The sequence below is a fragment of the Solea senegalensis genome, linkage group LG5 (genome assembly GCF_019176455.1).
Source record: "Solea senegalensis isolate Sse05_10M linkage group LG5, IFAPA_SoseM_1, whole genome shotgun sequence".
Lineage (NCBI taxonomy): Eukaryota > Metazoa > Chordata > Actinopteri > Pleuronectiformes > Soleidae > Solea > Solea senegalensis.
Window position 1 is genome coordinate 6024712 of NC_058025.1, and position 25743 is coordinate 6050454.

The 25743-nt window shown below is 42.1% G+C and overlaps 1 protein-coding gene across 1 annotated transcript in view; it reads right to left on the minus strand.

Annotated features, from left to right (window-relative positions):
- adgrv1 (adhesion G protein-coupled receptor V1) overlaps window positions 1-25743 on the minus strand; it is a 136379-nt gene that overhangs the window by 99695 nt on the left and 10941 nt on the right. Inside the window, exons 2-18 of the mRNA XM_044025690.1 lie at window positions 19063-19250; window positions 18181-18330; window positions 14152-14247; window positions 13687-13791; window positions 13317-13430; window positions 12365-12595; window positions 11319-11656; window positions 10472-10742; window positions 8480-8806; window positions 7459-7635; window positions 6585-6808; window positions 4280-4406; window positions 3550-3735; window positions 3009-3189; window positions 2264-2427; window positions 2041-2164; window positions 1269-1529 (exon numbers count right to left, since the gene is read on the minus strand). Of these exons, the coding sequence (XP_043881625.1) occupies window positions 1269-1529; window positions 2041-2164; window positions 2264-2427; window positions 3009-3189; window positions 3550-3735; window positions 4280-4406; window positions 6585-6808; window positions 7459-7635; window positions 8480-8806; window positions 10472-10742; window positions 11319-11656; window positions 12365-12595; window positions 13317-13430; window positions 13687-13791; window positions 14152-14247; window positions 18181-18330; window positions 19063-19248 (3262 nt within the window). The 5' untranslated portion in view covers window positions 19249-19250. The remainder of the gene's footprint in view (window positions 1-1268; window positions 1530-2040; window positions 2165-2263; window positions 2428-3008; window positions 3190-3549; window positions 3736-4279; window positions 4407-6584; window positions 6809-7458; window positions 7636-8479; window positions 8807-10471; window positions 10743-11318; window positions 11657-12364; window positions 12596-13316; window positions 13431-13686; window positions 13792-14151; window positions 14248-18180; window positions 18331-19062; window positions 19251-25743) is intronic.

The following is a 25743-nucleotide window of genomic DNA, read 5'->3' on the forward strand; positions in this document are numbered from 1 at the left end:
TTACTCAATATAGTGTGTCTCCACTCTGTAGAGGCAGCACATAAAGACGGACAAGCACGCATGGGACGCTGGGCTCTTTAGTGTCCTGTTTCTGCTGAGCAGTACAGTAAAAATAAACCAATGTGCACTGTTGATGCACTTTATTTTGGCATTCTTCTATTAGCATGGAGCTAAACACATTGAGCGGTCAACATGAATGGGATGGTGGAAAGAACAAAAAAAATAATCACCAAATGCACCATTTTTAAATATATCATGCAAAATATAATGTAACACAGAGAGCATTCAAGGCCGTTTGGGTTTCCTGTTTCAACAAATAATGCACCGCATTGTTCATAATTTGAATTGAATTGAGGGCTTTATTGAATACAATGAGAAGAATAACTCAGGAATTGATCTATTGGCGGGCAACACTGCATCACGCTGGTATGATGTCCTGCCATTTACATACTGTAGCTAAAGCAGCTACACCATGTGGGGAGATATTTTATTGGACTGTGAAGCGTGAAGGGAGAGGGAGACACGCAGCAAAGGACAGCGGGTGGAATCAAACCCGGGTCACTGCTATGGGCTCTTTTGCTCGACGGGGCGCCATCTCCATCTCTGCTCTCCAGTGCCCACAACATGTGGAATTCTCATTCATGAAAACAACAAGAGTCCAAAAATAAAGTCTTGTGAAAGGAGGAGAAGCTGAAGACGCTGCTACAATAAACAACAGCTTTTATGTTTTCATAGAAATTAAGCAGAAACACAAGGGAATGTTTTGCTGCCCCCACAGCGTCAATAACACCAGACGAGCACATACTTCAAGTTGCCAGACGACATGCACACACAGACATGCAAATCTGCTCATAATTAAACAGGCAGAGGTAAAGAGTGTCAAGATCCCCAGTTTGAGTGACTCCCAACATGAGGGTTATTGACTTTTAACACATTTTCAACATAAAGGACAAGCCACTGGCATGAACCAGGGGCTAACCCTTACTCAATTCCACTCCACGTCAATCAGGGAACAGAAAAGAGGCCAGCGAGTGGAGTGTCTGGTCTTTGTGTGTCTGGAGTCTGGTAATTAAAAGGTCCTGTTGGTTCCCGGTGGTCTTTCATTCCCATCCCGACACACAATGCTGGGATTAGGAGAGCTTTTTACATAAGCATGGATAATGTTAAATAACTTATTAACTCAGCTATGTCCTTCTGTACATATGCAGCTGATATTAAGACAACTATGGACCCAATATTAAGGGTCCAAGGGTCCAGGGTACACTCACCGGTAGCGTTGAAGAGAAGAACGTGGAAAGGTTCATCAGTCTCTGGTGTGTCATCGTCCTCCACTGCCACAGAGATGTTCTTCACCCACTCGCCCACATCAAACACCAGCAACGTGTCATTACTCAGCAAGGTGAGGTCACCTGGTGACGCATCCCCGTACTCGACGCGGTACATCACCGTGGCAACAAAGTCGGCCTGCCCTGCTCTCAGAACGGTGAAGTTGGCCACGCCTCCTTCCTGCAGCCGCACGACAACAGGTTCTAGATCCAGTGAGAATGAGATGGAAATAGACGACACAGCTTTATTTATAGAACACAATTTACACATAAAGCCTGATTAAAACAATGAATTTTACCATAAAACTGTAAGAAACAGGAATTATCACCACTTACACCACTCCATCCTTTATTATAACAACAATTAGCAACCAAAAGGGAAAGAAAATTACAAGTTTTGTTTTTATAAATACAAATATTTGCAGAGGTTTTGATTTGAGGAATTTCTTTTTTTCTGACATTTCTATTATTTTTCTGATAACATCAGCTATGTATGTGCGAGCATAATATTTAGGGCTTTGTAAACAAGCAGTAGAATTCAAAAAAGTATCCTGATCTGTACTGACAGTCAGCGTACGATGTGTTCTTTTCTCTTGGTCCTAGTCAGAACTTTGGCTGCAGCATTTTTAATGAATGAATGAATGGGCCAATAGAAGAAAAATAGAATAGGTTAGGATATTCAGACAGAAAACCACATATACGGTGAAATCCTTACCAGAAAAATAAATGGGATCATCATTCTCATTTATCTGTAAGTTGGCACTAAGTACATTCCCAAGTCTTGCTCCACCTGTAGCATTCAACAGTGTGATGGTGAAATTCTCCATGTCCTCTGGGATCTTAAATTTAAAAAGGGGGAATAAAAAACATGAAATAATGATTAATAATACAGTCTTTAAAATGTGTTTTTAATGTGTTGATTTAGTCTTCATGTTTACCTCATCAGGTACTGAGAAGACGGTGAGGTTTTTCAGGTACTCGCCCTCCTCAAAGGTGATGCTTCCCTGGAGGGGGCTGACGTCTCCGGACGGTTCCGACTCCAGGACCCACGAAACAGACACTTCACCGAAATGTCCCCTGTTTCTCATGACGGGGTAAACAGCTGAAAGAGGTTCAGAGTCGCCCATTTGTTTAGACAAGGGTTTAATTGTATAGTTAAGTTACACAGCTCAAAAATAACAAACACGTGGATGATTCATTTTGCATCAAAACTGTAGTGCTTAACTTTCAAATGTAAACAAATGCCTACGCTCTCTGCAATTCTTTTTTAGAACAGCGTTTAGATCTTGTTAGACGTGACAATATTCCAGCACTGTATAGGAAGTGATTTGCTTATGTCAAGAAAGATTAAAGCAACACTAATATTGAAAAATTTCAGAAATTTATTCTACTTCTCAAAAAGCAGTCCTTCAGTTCAGTTTGACGGAGCAAACTTGTTTCCTCCCGCCCCTGCTCTATCGGTGTATACATACAAACGCTCCCTCAGTCAGGTCTGCTTGACAGAGGCTGTTTTCTTTAACTCATACATTGAAGACCACATTTTATATTAGTTTATGAACTCATCGTCCACATATAAAAGGTTCTGTGATTTGCTCCAATGAGGCTCATGTGCCACGCCTCACGTAAATGTGATGCCGTGTGACAAGTGTGACTGCTATTTAAAAAAGGACTCCTTCATTTTACCCCAGTGCGTCTCGTTCCCTTTGCTCTCGTTGACGGCCACTGTCAGTCCCGACTGGATGAACTCAATGACCCCAAAGGGGTCGTCATTCCTCCGCACTGTGATGTTGACCTCTCTGTGGTTGCCTAGGCGACTGGGTGGAGTGCTGTGGCTACTGAGAACCACAGCAAAAGTCTCGTCCAGCTGTACGCACGCGCACACACACACACACACACACACACACGGGGAGAGAAACACACACGCACATGAACTTCATGAAGTTTTAATGTAGCAAAAACAGGTTCAAATCATAATCTTCAGAGTCTGTTATATCATTTAGCAAATTTGAGATAAATTGAAGCAGCATGTGGAACAGATGTTGGCAACGTGGAGACCAAATGAAAAACGAATTACTCTGCCTCTTTTCAAAAGGAATACTTCCCTGAATCAAATCAAAGGTAACTTGACTTTGTTAAAGTCAAAACCAAATTTAAAGACCAGAAGGACTTTATTTTGAAGAGCAGAAATTGATGTTATATAACGATAGAAAGATTATGTTCTTACCTCAGGCACGCCATCCGGCCTCGCCACCAGTGCCGCCACTATCTCCCTCTCTCCGGGTTTAAACTCCAGAATGCCTGTGGCGCCGTAGAATTCACTGTTGCCCGAAGGCACGACGGAATATCGTACCAGCTGTTTCAAAAGCTGTCCCTGGGCTCGAACCACATGCAGCTCCACAACCTCACCTTCCTGGAGTTAAAATGTTAAAATGTCATTTGACAGTTGGTAGAAAATACAGTATACACAGTATGGACAAAGGTATTGTATATATCTATATCTACATATGTATATATATATACACATACATACATACATACATATATGCACATATATATATATATACATACATATATATATACACATACATACATACATACATATATGCACATACATATATATACATACATATATATATACATACATACATATATATATGTACATACATATCTACATACATATACTGTGTATATATATATATACATACACATACACAGTATAGACACACACGTATACTTAATATAGCTTTTTCCGAATGGTCTTCTCTACATGAAACACCATGTTTTTAAATGGACAACCTAAACACCTTAATGATTCTCATAAATACTTAGAGATAGGTGAGGTGAGAGATTCTCACCTGCAATGATGTGCAACTTCCCCAACTATTGCTGCTAAATGTTACACATTGCACCTTTAAATACATATTCAAATTCTCCAGTATAAAAGTTTGCCTTACATTAATGACCCACGGGCCTCTGGACAACGGAGAGAACTCAAACACTCCTCCGGGATCGTCGTTCTCCATGATGACAACTTCTCTGCTGGTGAAGCCAGCTTTGAGAATCTGATTCTCAACATTAGTCCTGGAGATAATACACACAAATACACGTGTGAAGCATAATGGCAGTGTTAACAGTTGAAAGTTTGTGTTTTGCGCAACTCTTTTGCGTGTTAGTTACTAACCTTCTTCCGTTAGCTGCATGCTAACAAGCATAAACCTGCCCTCTGCCATCGCTAAACTAAATTACATTACATTCTAGAGTTACAAGCATAAAAACAGTCACCAAAGTCAGCAAGTTTGTCCTGGTCTTTGTTGAGTATTCCCTCCATTCACCTGACCATGCCCACTTCCTGCCCCTGTTGTTTTCACCAGGTCAACCTGTCTGTGTAGCTATACATTATCCACATGTCCCTGTTAGATTGTCTTTGTAGCCCTTGTGTGCTAACGTCTCATGTTTTCCGTCTCAAGTTAAATACGTTTGAATCTGCCTGTTTATTGGATTGGAGTGTTTAGATTTTGGCCTGGACTTTGGGGACTTTTCTCTGCATCTGAGTTTTTGTCTCCGAGTGTACGTCACAGACCTTTTGTTTTGACTGAGTGTTCTCAGTGTCTGTTGCATTAAAATATTACTTCCTCTGGGCCAATTAATTTTCCGTGTCTGCGAGTCTACAGAGGTCCATGTGATGTAAATGATGTACATTTCAAGAAATAAGTTAAGTTGATATTTAGGTAATTGTCTCCCTTGTTCGTTAAGACGCCGCCTACTGTTTCATGCCCTGCATTGCTTGATGTACGTAGACTAGGCCTACACAGAACAAACGTCATGTCGTAATTATTAGCAGTGTTAAGGACACTGTCCACTGTCCCTCTCTCTCTCCACCGTTGACGCGAGATTCCATGCAGAACAATGAGCGAGTAATGTTAAGCAAGTGAGAGCAAATGAGGTGATGCCTGGGAAATGAAAATTCCACGATCTCTGTCTCACCAAAGAAAATTACAAAGACTGACTTTGACCAGGATCCCAAGGACAATCACTTGTCCAGATGCAGAGCGTGCTGCAAATCGATAAAAGTGGAAGCCATGGGTGAAGCAGCTCTTGCAAGTTGCCTGACACAGCTTAAGATGGGAATCTTAACCCGTGTCAGCACAGTAGGTCCTTGAATTTGAGGGAATTGGTCCTGGAAAGTCATTGGGAACGCTGCCTATGTACGTCACACAACACATTCCCGGTCGAATTGGAGGCGTGCTCTACTTTTGGTCGAAGAAGAAAACGATGAACACCTGAACAACCCATCGCTCACGGAAAACGAGGGGAAAAAAGATTAGGATGAACTCCTGTTGAGACCACTACTGTAATGGAATATGAGAATATGCATATGTGCCACGCCAGACTGACACAGATCCTTATTTTAGAATGATTGGAACCATAGTTATGTGCGCACAGGCAGAAAATGCACAGCGACTCTCTGCAGACACCGAAAAGTATGGAGGGCCCCTTATGCATTCCTTGTATTGTGTAATGTTCCTGAAGTCCTGCTGTTTGGACCACTTTTAATAACAATGTCAATCAACTGCATGCCTGCACTGTTATTGCTCGGCAGGGATGTGTGTATGTGGGTTTAGGCTCGGAAAATTGGAGCCAAGCAAGCGTAACATGACGGGTAAATTAGAGACAAAGACATGACGGAAAGAAGCACTCCAAACAAACAGTCACAGCCAAGGCACTGCATGCATACAAACACTGACATCTTTAAAAGGTTACACAATAGAGCCTGGTTAAATTAAAGCAAAACGTATAAAGAAGATTCTTAATTAACTCCCAACACCCAATCCTTTAGGAATCTGTGTTTTTCACACCATCTTAGAAACCCCCCCCAGTCTCATCAAGCAAAGACCACAGAAATCCTGAAGTAGGCCCTTCTCTGAAAAAAAACAAAGTCCCAATTCACGCCACACAAAGGGTCCAGGTTCACCCCACTCTCCACTTACCCAAAGTACACTATAAAGCGTGCAGTCTCCACCCTGCAGGGAAGCAGTGGGAGGGAGAGGGAGATGCCGTTCTCATCATAACTGAGACTAATGAATGGACCAATAACCAAACTGCCTCCACAAGCAGAAAATACTGAAAGAGGCATGGGATCAAGTGGCAGCAGTTCAGCTCTCTAAATGTCACTAGACCAAAACATATTTAAAAGTTGGCTCTAAAAACATTATATGAGATCGGTTTCACTCATGTTAAAAGTGGGTTTAATATCCCTACCTATCCAGAGTGAGCAGTAAGGTCTCGTTCACTTCTGGGATGTCGTCAGCCATGACGGTGAGGTTGATGGAGGCATCGCTCTGTCCAGAGAGGAAGACGAGCGAGCCACTAAAAGGCTGCAGGTCGTTGGCGGTTACATCTTCATGATTGGCACCGACTGACTGAAGACTCCAGAACACTTCAGCCTGACCGTCTGTCCCGTCGCGTCGCAGAGCGAGGCTCACCTAGAGAGAGAGAATTCATCTCCTATAAGCACACACACAAATATTTTCCTGACAAGCATTGTGGTGGCTGGAAACTGAAGTCTCTGCCCGCACCAAACTCCATAGAGAAAATCAAACCATTTTACATCTTTGCACACAGCAGCTGCTGTTGATCCACTGCTGCCTTCATCAGTAAATTCAAATGTGTTACCTTGTGACCTTGGTGTTTAGAAGCATTTGTTCTGATTCACCGAAGTGACATGAATGACCAAATATTGGCAGCTTAAGACCAACAGCTCTTGTTTCACCCGCAAGCTAAAAATGACAGTTTTCTCCATGGACTTTGGTGCTGGATGATGGGCGGTTTACAAACGTGTGTTTCCAACTTGAAAAGGGTTGTTTTTCCAATGAGATAAAGTGGAAAACATATGCTTAAAATATCATACTATGAAGCAAACAGCCTTTTGTTAAGCAGCTAAAATCTGTTTTTCACTCCTGTCCCTGTAGGCAGTTATGAATCAGTGAGAGAAAACACACGCCAGGATACCAGACTGGTTGGTTCTTTATAAATTGTTTCCATTCACTTTTATGCTTTTAAGGGTATTTCTGAAGTCTGCATATCAATAAAGGCAAGCATCACAGATGTGCCGAAAATCGGGGTCATAACTTACCGTGCTGGTATTGCTATCCTCTGGTTCATAAACCACCACTGTGGTGTCACTGGTGAAACCAATTTCCCCGTTAGCGATGTCAGGTGTGACAGTTAAGGTCAGGTTGAGGGGTCCCCCAAACCTCGGGCTGTTTGAGGGAATTGAGGGGTTGATATCAACGAGTTCCAGTATTTTCAGCTAGAGGGGAAGGGGCGGAGATACAACTCAGTTATCAGAAGAATAAAACAGGCGACCGATAGTATGTTAGTCAAAGGTGCCATGCACCAAATGCAGCAGCAAATACAGAACACATTCAGTCAAACATAAAGTGCATTCCTGTATTGTTGGAGGGCATTTAACACAAACTGGGTTAATCAAAGACCATGTCATGAAGTCTACATTTATAAGACACAGAAAACAAGTCAACCTTTTATGCACGTTATGGACAATAAAACAAAACGTGCTTTTTAATTTAACATCTCCCACATCACACAGCTCTGATGTTTTTCTTGTTCCCTTTGAAATTGAGATTATCTTAAAAGGCAGAGAGAAGTGCGTAGTGTGATTATGGTTTTTCCAGAGTGTGAAGAGTCTGAAGCCAGGTGATGATGTTAGTTTGGAGAGCTGTGGAAGTCCTGTAGCAACACGCTGCACTCGAGTGCCAGTGTCAAACCGTTCACACATGCAAATGAGGCACTTAAACTTTGAATGGCACCAATTTGGCCAGAAGTGGAAACACAAACAGAAAGAGCGCAGTTATGGAAACGTAAGGCCTCGTCCAAACGGAAACAGAACTTTCCCCAAATGGTCTGGCACAGAAATATACCGAAAATAGAGAAGACGACGTGAAGCGTGCACAAATTCCAAACACAAAAAAAGGAGGAAGACTACGACAAAGATGGCGACAGGGAACGCCAACCAAACACCCGTTCCATGTGGATAACCCGGACAAAAAGATACAAAACCTTTACAGATTCTTCTAAACTATGGTTTTTAATCCCAGTGTCATAAGAAGTGGTGAAAAAAAAAATCCAAAAGTTACCTGTATTAAGAAATGCGCTCCATTCTGCAGAAAGGCATCGTTCCTGATTGGCAGTGTGACGGAGACCATCCGCTGAAGCCCAAAAACCACATTGACAGATCTGCTAACATTCAGAACCTGGTCACGGGCCAGTGCTGGGTCTATTAGACCTGCGGGAATATAGAGGGCAGTGAGGGTCATCGACACATCACCCAGAGTTCCGCCGTCGCGGAGGAAGTTCAAGGAGAGGAATCGGCCCTTGGGCTGGCTCTGGATGCTTTGTTCTTTCGCAGGGTCGAAGCCAAACAGCCCGTAGACGTCGTCGCTGTCTTGGATGTAGAAAACCATCTGAAGAAAGAGTGAAGGGAGAAACGGCATGTGTTACACTCAGCATGTATGTAGCTCAGTGTTTCCCAAACCTTTTCTATGGAGTCTTACTTTTAAAAGATATTTTTTAAAGGGGGAAGAACCCGGGTCACTGCAAATAGGTCCTTGTTGACAAACTAGTGCTACCCAATTCACATATTGGGTAAATGTCATATACTTTAAGATTTTTACTTAAGTAATCGTATAAAAAGTGACTTCAACTTCTACCAAAGTAATTTTCTGGTAAGATACTTTTACTTTTACTCAAGAATCCCTTTATACAAGACTGAACAGGTTGCAAGGAAGTGACGTTTTCGTCACAGAACCGGCTGAATGTCACGACCTTACCGTACCATTTTACTCTGGTATTCCAAGTAAAAGGTGCCAAAAAATGAGGCTCAACTGAACCACTTTGCACGATGGAAACACAGCTAAAGACTTCTGCTGCATTGGCTATGAAGAAGCACCTCTGAGTGACGTACAGTCCAGGATATTTCACTCCTGGTCCTGAGGACCAGTTTCCTGGGTCATTATCAGGAGCTTGCTGATGAGCTGACCATTTTGAATCGGGTGTGTTGGAGCAGGGCAGTGGGTCCCCACAACCAGGATTAAGCTGACTGATCTTCGAGGATGAGCGGTTGGGAGTGAGTGTAGTGAAGCTCAAATTTGCCGTCAATTACTTTGCATGACTTTGATGTGTGTCCTGTTTTTGTGTTTCCATGACTGCATTTCGGGTCATGTCATAAGGAGATGAAGAAGAAAGGAGAGGTGAAAAACAGAGAGCGAGGAAAGAAAACAAGTGAAGCTGAAAGTAGTAAAACAGAGCCCCGAGCTAACTTTAGCGAGGCATCCTCTTTAATTAACTCAGCTAAGACTGCTCGAGTGTTTTTTTTTTTTCATGAGAATTCATTTCCCTAAAACATACACTTGTCTCATGCGTTGCTCATTCACAAACAGCTGATTTACCGCTCAGTTTGTGTGTGTGTGTGTGTGTGTGTGCGCGCGCGTGATTATGCACATATACATATACAACATTAATGGCAATTAACAATGATTAAGTAGACAGTTTGTGTGTTTTCTTTTCCCTGAGGGAGTTTCTGCACAGATGGTTGACAGACCCAACACAGTCTCACAACCTGATGCGTTTGGTCTGGTGTGTGTTTGCGTGTGACCAAAGCAGCTCTCGTAAGCATCGCATCTCATGCACTGGGCATAAACAAGTCTCAGATCTGCCCACTGCTTTCACACATAGCCAAGAGGCTTGGACAAAGATGGAAGCAATAAAAATGTGTCACCACTGCACCCACTTTTTCTAAAAAAAAAAAAACACAAAAAAAACCACACACACACACACACAGACACCACACACAGAGTATGCCTGCTGTTTCTGCTTTGTTTTGATTCCGCCACATTAAGGGAACACCCATGGAGCAAAGTGTCACATTAAGAGGTCGAGTTTTGCAGAAAGAGCCAAGTTTGCCACCGTACCTAACAGCAGGTCACACACACACAAACACACACACACACACGTGCTTGACAGATGCACAACATCTGGAGGAAAAGTTCCCCAACAAGTGCAGCCTTTTGTCTTTTTGTCTTGTCGCTGTCACGACAAATAAATGGATGGATGAATGAATGCCGACTGACCTCGGTGGGTTCGTCGATCTCCGCATTTCCAGTCACAGTGTGAGGCAGGAGTTTGAGGAGGAAGATCTCTGCCTCTTCTGGTTGATCATCTGCCACAATGTTGAGCGGAATCACAGCGGTCACCTGACCGGCAGCAAACATCACTTTCCCCGACGCAGGACTCAAATCGTCCGACACCGGGGACGGATCGCTGGAGTTTCTGCTGATGGACCAGTTGGCAGAAACGGCACCGTAGCTTCCTCCATTTCTTACAATGACGATGCCGTCAAATCTGGGGACGTGACAATGTCAGATATAACTTAATTATAGCAGCTTCAACCAGCTTCAAGTTGTTTTTACTCTGTTAGCAGTTTGGACTTTCCTCTTGTATTCTTATTTTGCTATTTATTGTTTACCTAAATGACCAAATTAATTGGTAAATAGAACAACTGACACTTATTACTAAAACCTAAATAGGTAAAGTAACAATCAGTTTAATCAACTTATTTTAATTGAAAAAACAAAACAAAAACAACCAGATAAAAGACCTATTTAAAAAAGACCCAATATTTTGGTTTGTCTCATGATGTGTGCCTAAGATCTTCTGTACTTCCTGTCACTTGCCAAAGGTTGGTAACTCACATGTGACCTAGTGTGAAGAACCATGTTTGAGATGTTTTCCTGCTCCAACACACCTGCTTCAGCTCATGTTCAAGCTCTGCCAAAGCCTGACAACAACCCACTCATTTGAATCAGGTGTGTTGAAGCTCCACTGCTCTGTGTAAATTGTTAGATCCAATGTGGTCAACTTGTATCTTTTGTTGGTGTCTTGTAAACCTTGAATTCATAGAATTCATAAACAGGTCACCTGTGTGTCAGGTCTTCATTGATGGTGATTGGCTGAATGACTGCGCTGCTGCTGATTGACAGGACACCGTGAGGCTTATCGTTGGGTTCGATGGTCACGAGCACAGCATTAGGTGACACGAGCACAGCGTCTCCTCTGATGGTGTCTTCCAGCAGGATCACGTGGAAGGATTCTGCGATTTCTGGCACGGCGTCGTCGCTGATGTTGAACAGCAGACTGGTCCTGTAGACGAGCGGAGGGAACGTGACGGTTCTGACCGGCTGCAGGTCGACGAAATCCACAGCTGGCGTGGCACTGCCCAGTCCTTCACCGCTCAACACCATGTAGTCCACGGAGACCTGAAGACAGCACAGTCAGGATGTTAAACTGAACTTCCTTCCTTAAAGATCCAGTGCGCAAGAACTAGTGACATCTAATGGTGAGACAGCAGATTGCAACAGATGACTCTTCCGCTAACTCCCTTATCAACAACCACATCAAGCTCTCAGTCATTTGTTTCAGAGATTCTTGTAGATGATGAGGTTTAGAGTATTATTTATTTAGTTTGTAAAACCTTAGGTCATGGTGGAGTCTTATTTAACCTCTAGACTTTACCATTTGTTGTTTGTTCTGTTGGTGTCCCACAAGGCTTGATTTTAGGGACCTCTTTTATGATCAACGCCCTGCCAAAACCTGAATGTATGCTGATGACACAGTCATCTTTGTATATGGGGGCCAAATTATCATTAGCTATGGCCAACATTACTGACTGCCTCTCAGTATTTCCTGATCCTGACTTCAGTCATGTAAGAAAGTGAAAAAGCCTTTTTTTGTTTGCATAATAAGCTTCTTAAAACACAAAATCATGTTTATTTTAGCTGCTGTAGAAAAATGGCAACAGGCTTGCCGGAAATTAAAACTGTGTAAAAATGTTTAATCTAGGGCGACAAAAACCGAACCTAACTCCTATATGTTACACACTGTACCTTTAAGAGTCTTTGTAAAAAAACGTTACAAACAAAGTTAAATAAATGACTGGATTGATAAAAAAAATAATTATAAGGAACCTCTGAGTCAACAGAGCCGACAAGTGGTCCATCTTCAGTCAGCCGTCCTCTGGTCACATTGAGGACGATGACTCCAGCAGACTCGGTTACTGCCATGATAGAGTGAGAGAACCGCAGTGGGCTGTCATTGCGGCGGATTCTCAGCTGGACAGTGCTGGCGTTGGGCCTGAGGAGGGCTCCACCTGCCACATCAGTTAGTCTGACAGAAAAGACCTCATCATCCTCTGGAAGCTGGTCCATAGAGAAAGAAAAGCACATTCATGTACAACTGTTGAAAAAAACTCTGAATATGAAACTATCAAAATACCACCAAAATAAATTGCTTGTGCTATAAGATTTATTGATTTCACTTTCTTTCACTTTGGTGGTGTAGCAACCCCATGGCCTCAAACTACAGGAGGAGCAGAAACATTTTCACAAGGCGAGATGAAATGAAATGTGTATTGTAATTAAACACAACATCCACAGCACTCTTTTCAAAATACAATATATGAGACAGAAATACAACACAAGATAGAGTGTGTTTTTAAGTAAATTGCATCATTCAGGCCACAGGCCACACCTCTTCCACCACTGTCTACACTCTCACTGGGCTGGATTGAATCACTAGATCCTGAAAATCTGTTCTGGTGGAACTTGGAATTCAAAATCCAATAATCCTTTATTCTTCTGGTTGTTGTTTGTTTGTTTTTTTCATGTTCCCGTATTGAAGCGAAACAATGAAACTGTCAACCTACAACACCACTCACGTCAACTACAACACCACTTGTGAGTGTAACGAGACAAACCAAGAGCCTAAGTAGCCTAGTAGCTCCTATTGATCTTTACTAACATAGCTGGATGTTACTGACAATTTAGTTGTTCAATGTATGCAAAATTAAACTTCTGATTAAATATCTTGAATATGACTCTGTGTTGTTTTTCATGATGCACTGAGGAGCCTGTTCAATACCTGGTCATCCCGGACGAGGAGACTGAAGTGCACGACAGCTTGTCCCACAGGGATGGTGATGTTCCCTCTGTCTGGACTGAGATCCTCAATTGCCGGGTTGGGACCTTCAGAGATCTGAACCACAAGTCACAAGCTTCTTTTAGACTTTCAGAGTGTTTCATCAATCTCCACTGTGAGCTTAAACGCAGACCACTGTCCACCTATCACTTGCCTCTTTCACAGAACTGCAAGATGGAAATGATTATTAACATACTCATTATAAATAAATGAATTACGAACCACTGAAGCTGCAAATAATTAAAAAAAAGATATTTTCTAAATCGACAAATGCATTACAAGTATGATTAATTTATGCAGACTGTTCTCTCACCTCATAATTCACAGTCACAGTCCCATACGTTCCCTTCTCTCTAATTAGGGTCAAAGGCACAACATGGCTCCTTCCTCTGGGTTCATCAACTACAATCTCCTCAGTCTGACATGAAAAGAGACCAGGAAAATGTTTAGAACCAGGCAGAACAAATGAGTCGACTGAAAACAAAACATCACTGAAGAAACACTGTACTAACAAACCAAATAAATTTTTATTTATTTTATTTAAATTTTATTTTTAAAACTTATATCTTATCACTTTGCCAGGATCCTGTGTTTTCAGCCTTTCTGTGGTAACCGTACATCTCTGATGAATCGTCTTCAGTTTCCATTACCTTACTATTATCCTTACTTGCGGCAGTGCTGACAATGTCAGTAAGTCATGCTCAGAAAAAAAAAAAAATAATGGAAACAAGTGACACTAAAATGGAGACAAATGCAAAAAGAAGCAGTTGTTTCTTACTGAATTGAAGGCAATTATTCCAAAGGCGTTGTCATTAGACAGGATGGTGATAGTTGCCTTGTTTGGTGTCCCCACTGTCACACCATTAGAAGAACTCTGAGAAGAGGGAAGAGGTGGAATGGTGAGATAAAACCAAACAAAACTCACAGTACAGTATAAGATCTTAACACGTGTTATCCTTCCCCTGTCACTCATGAGAAGAACCAGAGCACCCCTTTGTTCACTGACTTCACTTTGTCCCAGTGTCCCCACTGAGAGACCCAGGTGAGACAGCACAAAGGCAGGAAGTGCTGGTCTGAGCTCAGCTGATACGTCAGGTTAGCTCACAGTGGGACACCTCTTCACGACGTGTGTTGTGCTCCGTGAGCCGGCACTAAGACCCGACAAACCTCAGTGTGTTTAAAAAGAAAATAATCACACAGCGACTGGCGGAACAAAAAAGAACCACAACCTGTGATCTGTGAAAGGAGGCTTTTCCTCTTTCTGAACCCCATTAAAGAGGAAGACCACAGGCTTGTTGTTTGCTGCAACTTTCCAAGCTTTCCATTAGTGAGCTTACCGATGTTTTCACATGGACCAACTCTTGCTTTACAACCACCATGTCTAAACCAAGCGCACAGGCCAGGCTTCCATCAAAACGTCCAGGATTCTGGAACCAAATCAGCTCTCATCGTCCTGATTTAGCAACATGAAAAGAAATGCAAGCTTGAAATGTTTAGTTAGTAATTAGCGTTTTATTTTATTTTGGTGCAACACTAGCTCAGTGAACACTGAGACCACACAGCAAGAGAAATGTATTTTTCGTTGTTCAATTTCAAAATGTTTTTACGAAAACTTTAAATGTCATAAACATTGAAGTGAAGTAAAAGTCTTAAAGTATATGACATTGACTGTACTTAAGTATCAAATGTCATTTTCTAATATTAAATGAACTTAAGTTTCCTGGCTCTGCTCGTCTGTATCTGTCCTCGAGCAAGACACTTAACCCCATGTTGCATGTAAAGCAGCTCTTCAAGACTAGAAAAGCTCTGTATAAATACAGACCATTACCAGAGTAACAAAGATAGTTAGAGGAAATGTAGTGGAGTTGCTAGAAATATAAACAACAAAGTAAAGTATGTGCATTTTGTACGTAACTTCCTTATATTACAACACTTGTTATTGTTTTGAGAAAATGTATCATTCAATCATGGTTTGAGGAGGAAAGGTTTTGCCAGTCACCCATTCACCCAGTGCTAGTTTTCATGTATTTTTATGTAAAAATGTTGGAAATCAATCAGATTTGATTTATACGGCACCTTTTTATACAAAGCAACGCAACTCAAAGTGCTTCACAAGATAAAAAACAACACAAGGAACAACACAACCACCCACCTGCCCATCCCCCACCCATCAACAATCCCATCTCACACACAAGATGAACAAATATTGAACGTAAAACAGAGATGAGGAAGTTATAAAAGTGAGGAAACACCAGAGACTAACAAGTAATAGTTTTACAAAATGTCGGAAAAATGCACATTTTTCACCCCACCCCCAACCAAAAGCATCTGAACCCCCCCCCTTGCTGCCGTCTGCTGCTGCACAGCCCGGGAAAGTTGCACCTGCTCTGGTCACGTACCGTAACTCTACACAGCTCTTACTGTACATACCAACCAACTCCTGACGTGTTATCATCATTTCTGACAAAGCTAACTGCAATTCTTCCCTCACAGATTCAGTCAGGACTGTCCGCTCTCCATCCAAACTCGACCTATGACGCACCTCGATTGTAAGTGACACATTTATAATCCAGACAGTCCTTCAGTAAACTGATAGGGCAGCGTTTCACCAAATGCTTTGTCTCCTCTGCAGTGTAAACAGAAGGGCTAAGTGGGCCTCATCTGGTTCGTTCACTCTGGTAGCACGCTAAGTAAAGGGTTGTGCAAGTGTATTTCAACCAGATGTCACAAAAAATGTGGCGTCGAATCAAAAAACTGTTGTGAAGGAGGGTCAATCTCGCTGAAAAAAGCTGCTCGGCGTGTGGACGACAATCAGTGATCCTCAGTGACCTTTTTTTTAAGAGACGATGACACAGAGTGAACACCCCCCCCATCCCCCCTTTAGATCATCAATCAATCATGACAGCTAAAGGTTATATGAAACCACGGAGACAGTCTTTTGGTGTCAGGCATCCACGGCTGTGACGGGAATTCCATTGACAAGTATTTACAGTCAAACTTTAAGACGTCTACAACGGTCTGGTACGATATGACGCACGACAGCAAATCATAACATGTCAGAGAAGCAAACGCCACCTGCCCATTTTATTTATTCTTTTATTTTTCAGTTTATGTTATATACAGGAAATGTTTTGTACGTTATAAAATGACCAGTATTGCAACCAATTTATTTAAAATTTTACTGTTTCTTTTGTGGCCTGCAATCTGTGTTTATGTTTTGGTTTTTGGTGTTTTGGTCCATTGCATCAATACGACCGCTGATGGGAGCTTGTAGCACTTTGACAACTGTGTTAACTGAGTTAACTGAGTTAAGGCCCATTTACACTCGGAGATGGTTTGGAGCCTTTCGTCCGTACTTTGTGTTCATTTCATCCGTCATTGTGTGCCTCGCAAGGGAGCTGGCGATGGTGGACGAACAGAGCAATACCGAAACGAGGAAGAAGAGTCTCTACAAGCATCTAACACTGGTTGCCAGAGCTCACTGGATTATCCCTGCAGCCCGAAAACGGAGTCACAATCAGGCTTTAGGCTTCACTCACTGGTCAAGTTTTTAAAAGTTGCAGCAGACATACATAAATATTGAAAATGCTACTTGTTATCGATCTATCTAATCTGCATCACCTATGAGTTACATTCCCCATACATCCACTTTTACTGGAGTAATATTTTACATTAGGTATCTCAACTTTTACTCAAGTACGTGGTTTGTGTACCACTACTGCACATAACCCCTTTAACTTCAGCACACAAATAGTCCAAAAATACCTGTAACGCTGCTTAGTTGTGAATCCATTCATTCATTGTAACAGACCGAGCTTTCATTTATTATAGTGTGTCAGTGGTCAACACACAATCCATGGAACGAACGGTCATGCCCATTGAAGCCAATGGGGACAGTGAATGAGAGCATCACTTTAATCTAATGTGCGGCGAGGCAGTGGCTGTCAAAGTTAGTTTCTTTGCACAAAGGTGTCTTTTAGCAGGGAACCTCACAACACTGGGCCCCACCCACGCCAGCCATGGAAAAAGTGCACATACATCAAAGAGCCTGCAGCTCCGAGCCTCCCCGGGGGCTCACTGTGTGACGCCCCCCCCCACTCCTCACTGCTCAGTGGCTGGGGTTAGGATTTAAGACGGTCACGGGCAGAATCGGAACAGTGGGACTTTGTGGGAGAAAAAAAGCTTAGAGCTCCAGAGAAGAGTGAGTGAAGGGGGACACAACAATCCAGAACCCACCCTGAAAAATGGTGATAACAACATTCCCATTGACAGTGGTTGTTTTCCTTGGAGGGCTGGCAACGATTTAATGATTAATCGATCACAGAATTAGTTTCGATAACCGTTTTGAGCGTTTCTTTAATAATCAAAACAAGCTTTCTGATTATTCAGCGTCCTAAATGTGAACATTGTCTGGTATGTTTGCTATAAAGCAGATAAATCATTCAAAATTAATTATTTTGATCACATATAACATTTTTTTGAAGGATTTCTGACATTTTATGGACGAAACAATGAATTCACTAATCAAATAATCAAGAATAATATATACCTACAGCACTACTTCGCTGTGGTGTTCACCAGGATGAATGCACATCATAGGGGTGCACAAAAATCATGTAAAGACAATGAAGAAGAAATCAACATGTTAGCCAACGTCTATCCCTGTGAATTGCAGTCATTTGAGAGTGAATCCTTCTGAACTAAATTTCCACTGGTCAACCAAGTGGGAATGGGATATATCAATCATTAAATACACACAATTTGTCGGGAAAATGGAGGAAAAATGGAGGAAAAAATGGACCTTTACCTGGAGTGTAAGGTTAAAGGTAAACGTCTCATCGGCTTCAGGCAAGTCGTCATCTTTTACGGCGATGAAGATGGTCTTCCTCGTCTCGGTGGTGAGAAGAAAGGCTGCAGCATTAACGGCTTCAAAATCTCCGGTGTCTGTTCCCTCGAGCTGAGGGGGGGGAGAAAAAATAAGCAGACATGAAATCACTCACAAATACACAACAAGTAAGACACCCTGGACATTTCAATATGTATCTAGATACATCTTCAAAAGATATGAGTCAGGTAAGATACGTTTAAATAATAAAGAGTCTTTTATGAGAGTGTGAAGAGGCAGTGAGGAGGTAACCGCCACAAAGGAGATTCACTCTACCAATTCACAAGTCACCTTATCACAACACAACGAACAAAATGATCAGAATCAGAATCAAAAATACTTTATAATTCTGGGGAACAGCTTTCGTGCCAGCTTCTCCAACCCAGAACAGGTAAGATCTACTAAAAATATAAAAAATAAATGTACTCATATCATGTGACAACTTATTGTTTTATCACAAAACATTGTACTTTGTGTGATAAGTTATTGTATGAAGTGAATGTCATGTCTCATGTTTAATTTAATTAAGTTCTACTACATGGGAATTTCCATATTTTGGGCAGGTTTATTGCAAAAAAGTGCCACTTCAGACTCTACAAAACCAACTTATCTCATTATCATGTGAAATCAGACAATACTGTATATCATGATATAAAGTGAAACTTTTAATTACTGAAATACTTTTTATTTTTCTGGCATGACAACTCACAATATAATAATTACATACAGGATTTTCCACTCATCATTCAGACCTTCTTCAACATTCATTATTATTATCAATAATGTGATTGTTTCATGTCCTACCAGAACCAGCGCCGTAACATTGACCGGGTCTCCCACTCTCTCCACAACCAGCCGGACCACAGCGGTGCTGCTCTCGTTCACAGTGAAGTCTGTCTGGCCCAGGAATCGGAGAGTGGCCGACTCGGACGTTGTGCCCGGGATGGACAAAGCCAGAATCAGCCCAGCTAGCAGGAGGACAGGGAGCATTCCTACAATAAAGAGGGGAAACAATGCAAATACAAAGATAAAGCACAGGAGTGACAAATAAAGTAAATAAAGTGAGAATTCAGCATTAACTCTAACTCTTTTACAACTCTAAATACATGTGGGCTATTTTAAATTCAACTCCAGCATGTAGTAGCGCACTTTGGCTTTACCTTGTTAGCTTAACCTGCTGTTAGCTGCTATATAGTTGCTACCAGCAGGCTAAGCTAGCCTGCTGCTATTACTAACTAGTAATAGATTTCAATCATTAGTCTTCAATCATAAATTATGATATCCTACACCAGACATAGGTATTTTATATTTTTAATAACTTATAGTGTCCTTTATTTTATTTTTTTATCCTTTATTTAGCCAGGAAGGGCCCGTTCTAGGGAGTCCTGGTTGAGATAGCAGCATAGATAGTACAAATAGTTACAGAAACCAGACCATTTCAGATACAGTATAAAACACAGCAATCACAACAGAATACAAAATTTAAAAGGAGGTAATTAAAAGAGATTTAAAAAAGAGAGAAATAATAAAGTAAAGGGCAGAAGTATACATGACATATATATGTATATATATATATATATATATGTATATATATATCTATATACATATATATATAGATATATATATACCTTGTTCAGTAAGTGTAGTGTTTACAGTAGTCCACGATGGACAAACTAAATATATTTTGAGTTTTCATGTTATGTGTCATGTCATGTTACACATTTTTACGCAACGTCCCATTTATTGAGTGGGGAGCGATGCAGATTGGGTACCTTGTTCAGAGGAACCCAAGCAACCAGCAACATATTAATGGATGTTGATGATACACTAAAAACATGTGCTGCAGATTGTGAGTATAGATTATCACTAATGTGATCTGCAGACAACACTGAGTGGCCAGATGTTCATAAGGCTTGGCTTTTGAAACTACACAGACGGGCTGGCAGGCAGAGTTGCTGGTCATTGTGGTCTAAGTGAATCATTGCACTCCTCCGTAATAACATCTACTGTTGTCCTCATGTTGTCATAACTGTTGAAGCAGTTGTTGTTGTTGAGTTTATTCTTTTGAATTTTCATGTTGAGCCAGAATAAATATGTTCACTCAAGGTAGTTTAAGTAATTCAGCATGAAATTCTCTTGTGCAGTTCTGCACTGCTGACATTCTCGCTTGCTGCTCTCTCTAATTATCCTCTCTGCTCCCCTGTTTCCTCCAATCATCGTCACTTCTCAATTTGTCTTTTCTACACCCCTAAGTCTTGTCTCATCTCATCTTCTCTGCCCTGTCATCTCATGCTCAGCTCTCTCACACTGAATAATCCCAAAGCTGGATGTGGCTGCCGTCTGAGACAGTTGTCATGGTTAACACAACAAAAAAACACAGCATGACAAGTGGGGTGGAGACAGCTCAAAGTTAAAATGTGGCCACTTTGTCGCGTCTTCCTCCCCCTCCCGACTGTCTTCTACCCATCCCATTCATAATCTGCACCACAGAGCCTCACCAACAGCATGAACACATGAGGCCTTTTTACTAAGTATTTGCTGTTAATTACAAGGTTGAAAAGGGACATCAGCAGCTACGGTGGATGAAGTCATGCTGTTTGGTTCCTCTTTTTTCTTACGCAGACATCGTTTAGGAAAGTTGGACATTGGAAATGTCCCATTTTTCATATGTTCCATTACTGCTATATCAATCGGAGTTATTCTCAGTGTTGGCCTGTGTTTAAATAACAACCACCCATCAATCAGTTTGTCAGCTAGGAGAGGAGAGCATGACACGGTTGGTTTCTGTCACTGGTTGATAGATACACTCACAGTCAATTGATGCAGATGTTGTGGATGTGTGTGACGGACGCTTGTGTGTGTGTGTGTGTGTGTGTGCCAGTAATGGGGAGAGATGGCTGGGAAACCCATCAAAAAGGGATTTGGGGCTGGTGGGTAGTGGATGCTGGACAGAGGGTGAGGCAGAGTGGGATGTGAGTGTGTTGCTGGACAAAGGGGCCGGGGGTTGAATAAATCCTCTTATTTTCCCCACTCTGTCTCTCTCTCTCCTGTGGTTGGGAACTTCCTGACTGTGAGCTTAATTGAAAAACTATAAACCAACGTTTTTGGACCATCTCACTGAAATGCGTAATAGAGCACCTAAGATACATGTAACACATCTGGATCCATGCATGCACTATATCTATTTACATCATTGAGTTAAATACTTGTTAAATCCTCATGACATGGATTCCACATATTGATGGAATTATGGTTAAAACATGATGCAAGTGTCTTGACAGCATATCGATGACAGAAACATGGAAGACAGCCCACGCTCCCGAAGGGAACTGAAGAAAAAGCCTCTCGAATAAGAGGTGAAACTCAAAGAAGTCCAGTTGCTTGTGAAGAACTTCTCACCACCTCCATCATCTACTGTACATCTGTGATGTTAAACAAAGAGGAAACTGAGAGTGACGTTTCTGAAGATGTGGATGACAATGATTGTGAACTCTCTGTGGAGTGTCTGAGCTGCAAAATTACAGGCTTCAAGATAGAGTGGATGCATCTGAATGGTACATCAGGTTGGGGGATGGGTCAGTAAAAGAATCTTGAATGAGTACAAGATGAGCCGTCAAAAAAATGTGGATTGGAGAGCACAGCAGCCTTTAAAATTCATTGCAGCAACAGGTTGGAGTATGACTAGATTGGCTCAACAGATAGCAGAAAGGTGAGGGTGGCAGGATTACCTAGGCATACATCATATTGAGGTAAAGGGGGTGACAGAAGTTCATCTCTATAGGTGGTTTTGAACCAAAGAGTTATAAGAACTTGGGTAATAGGAAGCAGCCACCAAGACGCTCTGTGAAGAACTACCCACTTTGCGTTCACACAACCAGTAGCTGCCAGAAAAAATGGTCAAGTGGTGCAAACAGACCAACTATACGTAGCAGAATGAAAGAATGGTTTAAGAGTTTGGCCAATCAAAGTACACTTGATTCACAGTTCCTATCGGACTAAGAAAGTTCCCACTGGACTGAGAAAGTCCTTTCCCTGAAGTGGGCCTTAAAGTCGTCCCTTTGGATGTGATTCGTAGAACTACAAATGTTCCCAGTTTCTACAGACCTAGACAAGCCAAAATCGTTTGTTGAGAAAGTGCCTTTTGTCGTGCTTACCCTTAGTGTTCGGAACAAAAGTTCTAACATCATTCAGACTGTTTATGTGGTAAATCTTTGTGCTTTAAAAGCCTCACTACCAAACGTCCAAATAATTGCCTCTCATCATGTGGACCACAGTGTTTAGCTGGATGCTGGCAAGAAGCATCCAACTCTTCCAACCTCCAACCCCCCCCACTCCAAAACAGAGGGGTGGTGCATTTCACAACCACTGACCCAGATGCCACACTTCCTTCAAAGGGCCAAATTCAAAACAGATGCTGTGTGGATGGCACAGGTCTGTTTTACAAGAGGCAGAGCAGTTTTTGTCCTGGCTCCTTGCAATATGCCAACCCTGACCCCAGGAGCTTCGGGGGCACCGAGGATCTGTCCGTCACAGCTAAAGGCGACATGGAGAGCCTGGCGCGGACCTCTGACATTGATAAGCCTGGGAGTCAGAGACCGTGTAGAGAGGTGCAAAAAGACACTTGCATATGTGGATACAAAGGTCTCAGTTAGACGTCAAAGTGACAGGCCAGAACACTGGAGAGTTCTGAAATTTATGAAAACACACTGTCAATCACTAATGTCTTTGGCAGAAGAAACAGAAAGTGATGACTGAGGCCTGGGCTCTGGCATCAAGCTCTTACAACAAGTAATTGCAAGTAATTGCATTTTGAATATCCAAAAATTGTGTTTTTTGGGGTCATTCTGTTACCCTGACAACAATGTTATCTCTTACAATCGCTAACAAGCTCCACACAACTCTCTGTGTGTTTCTGAGAATGACGTTCACTAAAAATTGTTCATGCACAACACTGATTCTCCTCAGGCTCACACATGATGAGCACCATGACAATGACATTATCCCCGGTGGTTGGTGATGGTTTGACCCAGTCACCTGTCAGTCAGTTGTAAAGCAGTCAACTAGTGTTTGGAGTCTGGTTCACAGTGACTGTTACACAGGATCCCTCCCTGACACATCTCTCTCTCTCTCACACACACACACACACACACACACACACACACACACGGATCTATTGGATATGCCTATCAGAGGTGCTGAGGAGGTGTCTGGTTGCAGCGCTGCTCCTGAGGTCAGTGCTCATCACTGATGCCTCTAGGGTTTCTCCTGACACTGACCCTTATGCCGTAATCTTTAGCATTAATTATTCACTGCCAGCCCCAGACTTTACAGTCAGATGATGGCAGTCACTGTGACAGAGTTCATGGTATAGATCAGAACATGCCATATGCCGCTGCATTGAGTCAGGTGATTCAGTGGTTGACATGACTGCAGCATATGTTATAGGCTGTCTGGTTTGACAGTGACATAAGGTGCTTTTAGATACGCATTTAAGATAAGATACACATTGATCGATTACTGTTTTATTTATTGATTAATCCGTTTTAATGTTTTTTTTATAATTAAAACAAGCTTTCTGATTTTTCAGCTTGTTCAACTTTCTTATAACAAAGAATTTTGTGAAGTTGATATCTGAAATCAGCTTTCAATATCGCTCTCTTTTTCACTAACAGCCAGCTCAGACATATGCAATGGAGGTGACAGATGAATCACTCACTTTGAATACTTTGAATAAAGCAGCATCACTGTTGGTCCATTGCTTCACTTTGAATCAGCCACGTCAAAATCTGATAAATAAACCAACACAGGTGCTAGCCGATCAAATTTGTTCTTGGTGATGTGATTTTGTCAGACAAAGTGCACCCAGCAATGGCAGATATGTCAAACATCACATCACTGTTACTTTAGCAACATTAGCAACTCTTGCTACATAGTAAGCCATGACAGACACTGCTCTGCTAACCTCCGATAGCAATTTCCAGCGTCACAACACAGCTAATACAGAACTCTTGACAAAAGGGTTTTCTCCCTGTTGGACATAGTTTTTGTCAGACAAAGGGCCCCCAACAATGGCAGATATGTCAAACATCACATCACCGCTACTTTAGCAAGATTAGCAACTCTTGCTACACAATAAGCCATGACAATCAATGCTCTGCTAACCTGAAGTAGCGACCTCCAACTCCAGGTCTCCATGTTTTTACTGACTGATCCTTTCAGCTCAATAATCCCTTCTGGAAAGGGCAACCAGAACAAGTACGGCGGGAACTACTCAAGTGTCTTTATGAAGATTTATTTCAAACACACACAGTTAGTTAGTAGTTAGAAAAGTTCTAAAGTTCTACAGCAGGTGTCAGACCAGCCCACTTTTAAGTGCAAAAGTGACACATGTGTGAGTGCAGTGAAAGAAAGATAATTTTTTGTCATCCCCTTTTTGCCACTCCAGAAAGCACCAACTTCTACATCATAATCAAGGACTCTTTCCCTTTTCTCCCTGAAGTTGTTTAACTGAAACTACTTGGAAGTGGAAGCTTTAAAAAGTGGAAAGTAATACTCTTACTTCCTTTTTGGTTGATGGGTGTGTTGTATAAGTCTGTAGAGTTTTAATCAAGGGCTTTCCCATGTGGCATCCCTGCCCTGAGGCTTCCCTGGTCCTGAGACGCCCTTGGTGAAGATCGTGTGGTTATATCTGGCAGCTACATGCGCACACGCACGCACGCACGCACACACACAAACGGAGAACGTGATCTCCAGTTGTCTGACACTGGGAGGCCTGCGTTTGGGATCCCATTCATCAATCTTACAGCTCTGGTCGGTGATCTGGAGTCAGTCTGGCCACAAAGACAAACTGCTCTGTCATTAGGATCAACTAATATAACTGTTGCTGGAATGTTTGTGTGTCTCCTCAGCACAAATTCACACTAAAACCCAACCATGCCGACAGACAGCGTGACTGATACCGACAGAGGAACAGAAGCGTCAACGGCATCACACAACAGAGAGAGAGAAGGATTAATGAGCGCTCATGTATATGAGTCTGTGGTTATGAAGAATGTAAAGGTTCACTGCGAGGGTTGTAAACACAGTGGAAAATGGAAGTGGCCCTGTGGCTGGATAAACAGGTCATTACACAAAAGTCAGGGTAAACGGCCCCTTTTTTGAGCAGGCAGAGAAAGAGGTGACTCAAAATATCTTGCAATTTAAAACTGTAGCGTGTCACATTTAAATATAGACAAATGTCCGGTACATTGGAACTATTGTTTAACAATGCTGATTCAGCTCCACACAACTCTATCTGGGTTTCCCAGTATAGCGGTGTAGACTGCGGGCAAAGAAACACTCCTGGAGTTTTCCTGGTACCTACTCTGGCGAGGTTCCAAGGGAGATGAGCCGATACTAAAATGTGACGTCAACAGACTGCCGGCCACTGATTGGTCAGAGAGTGTCATCACTGGAAGAATCATAAGCGTGATGTCCGTCACAAGA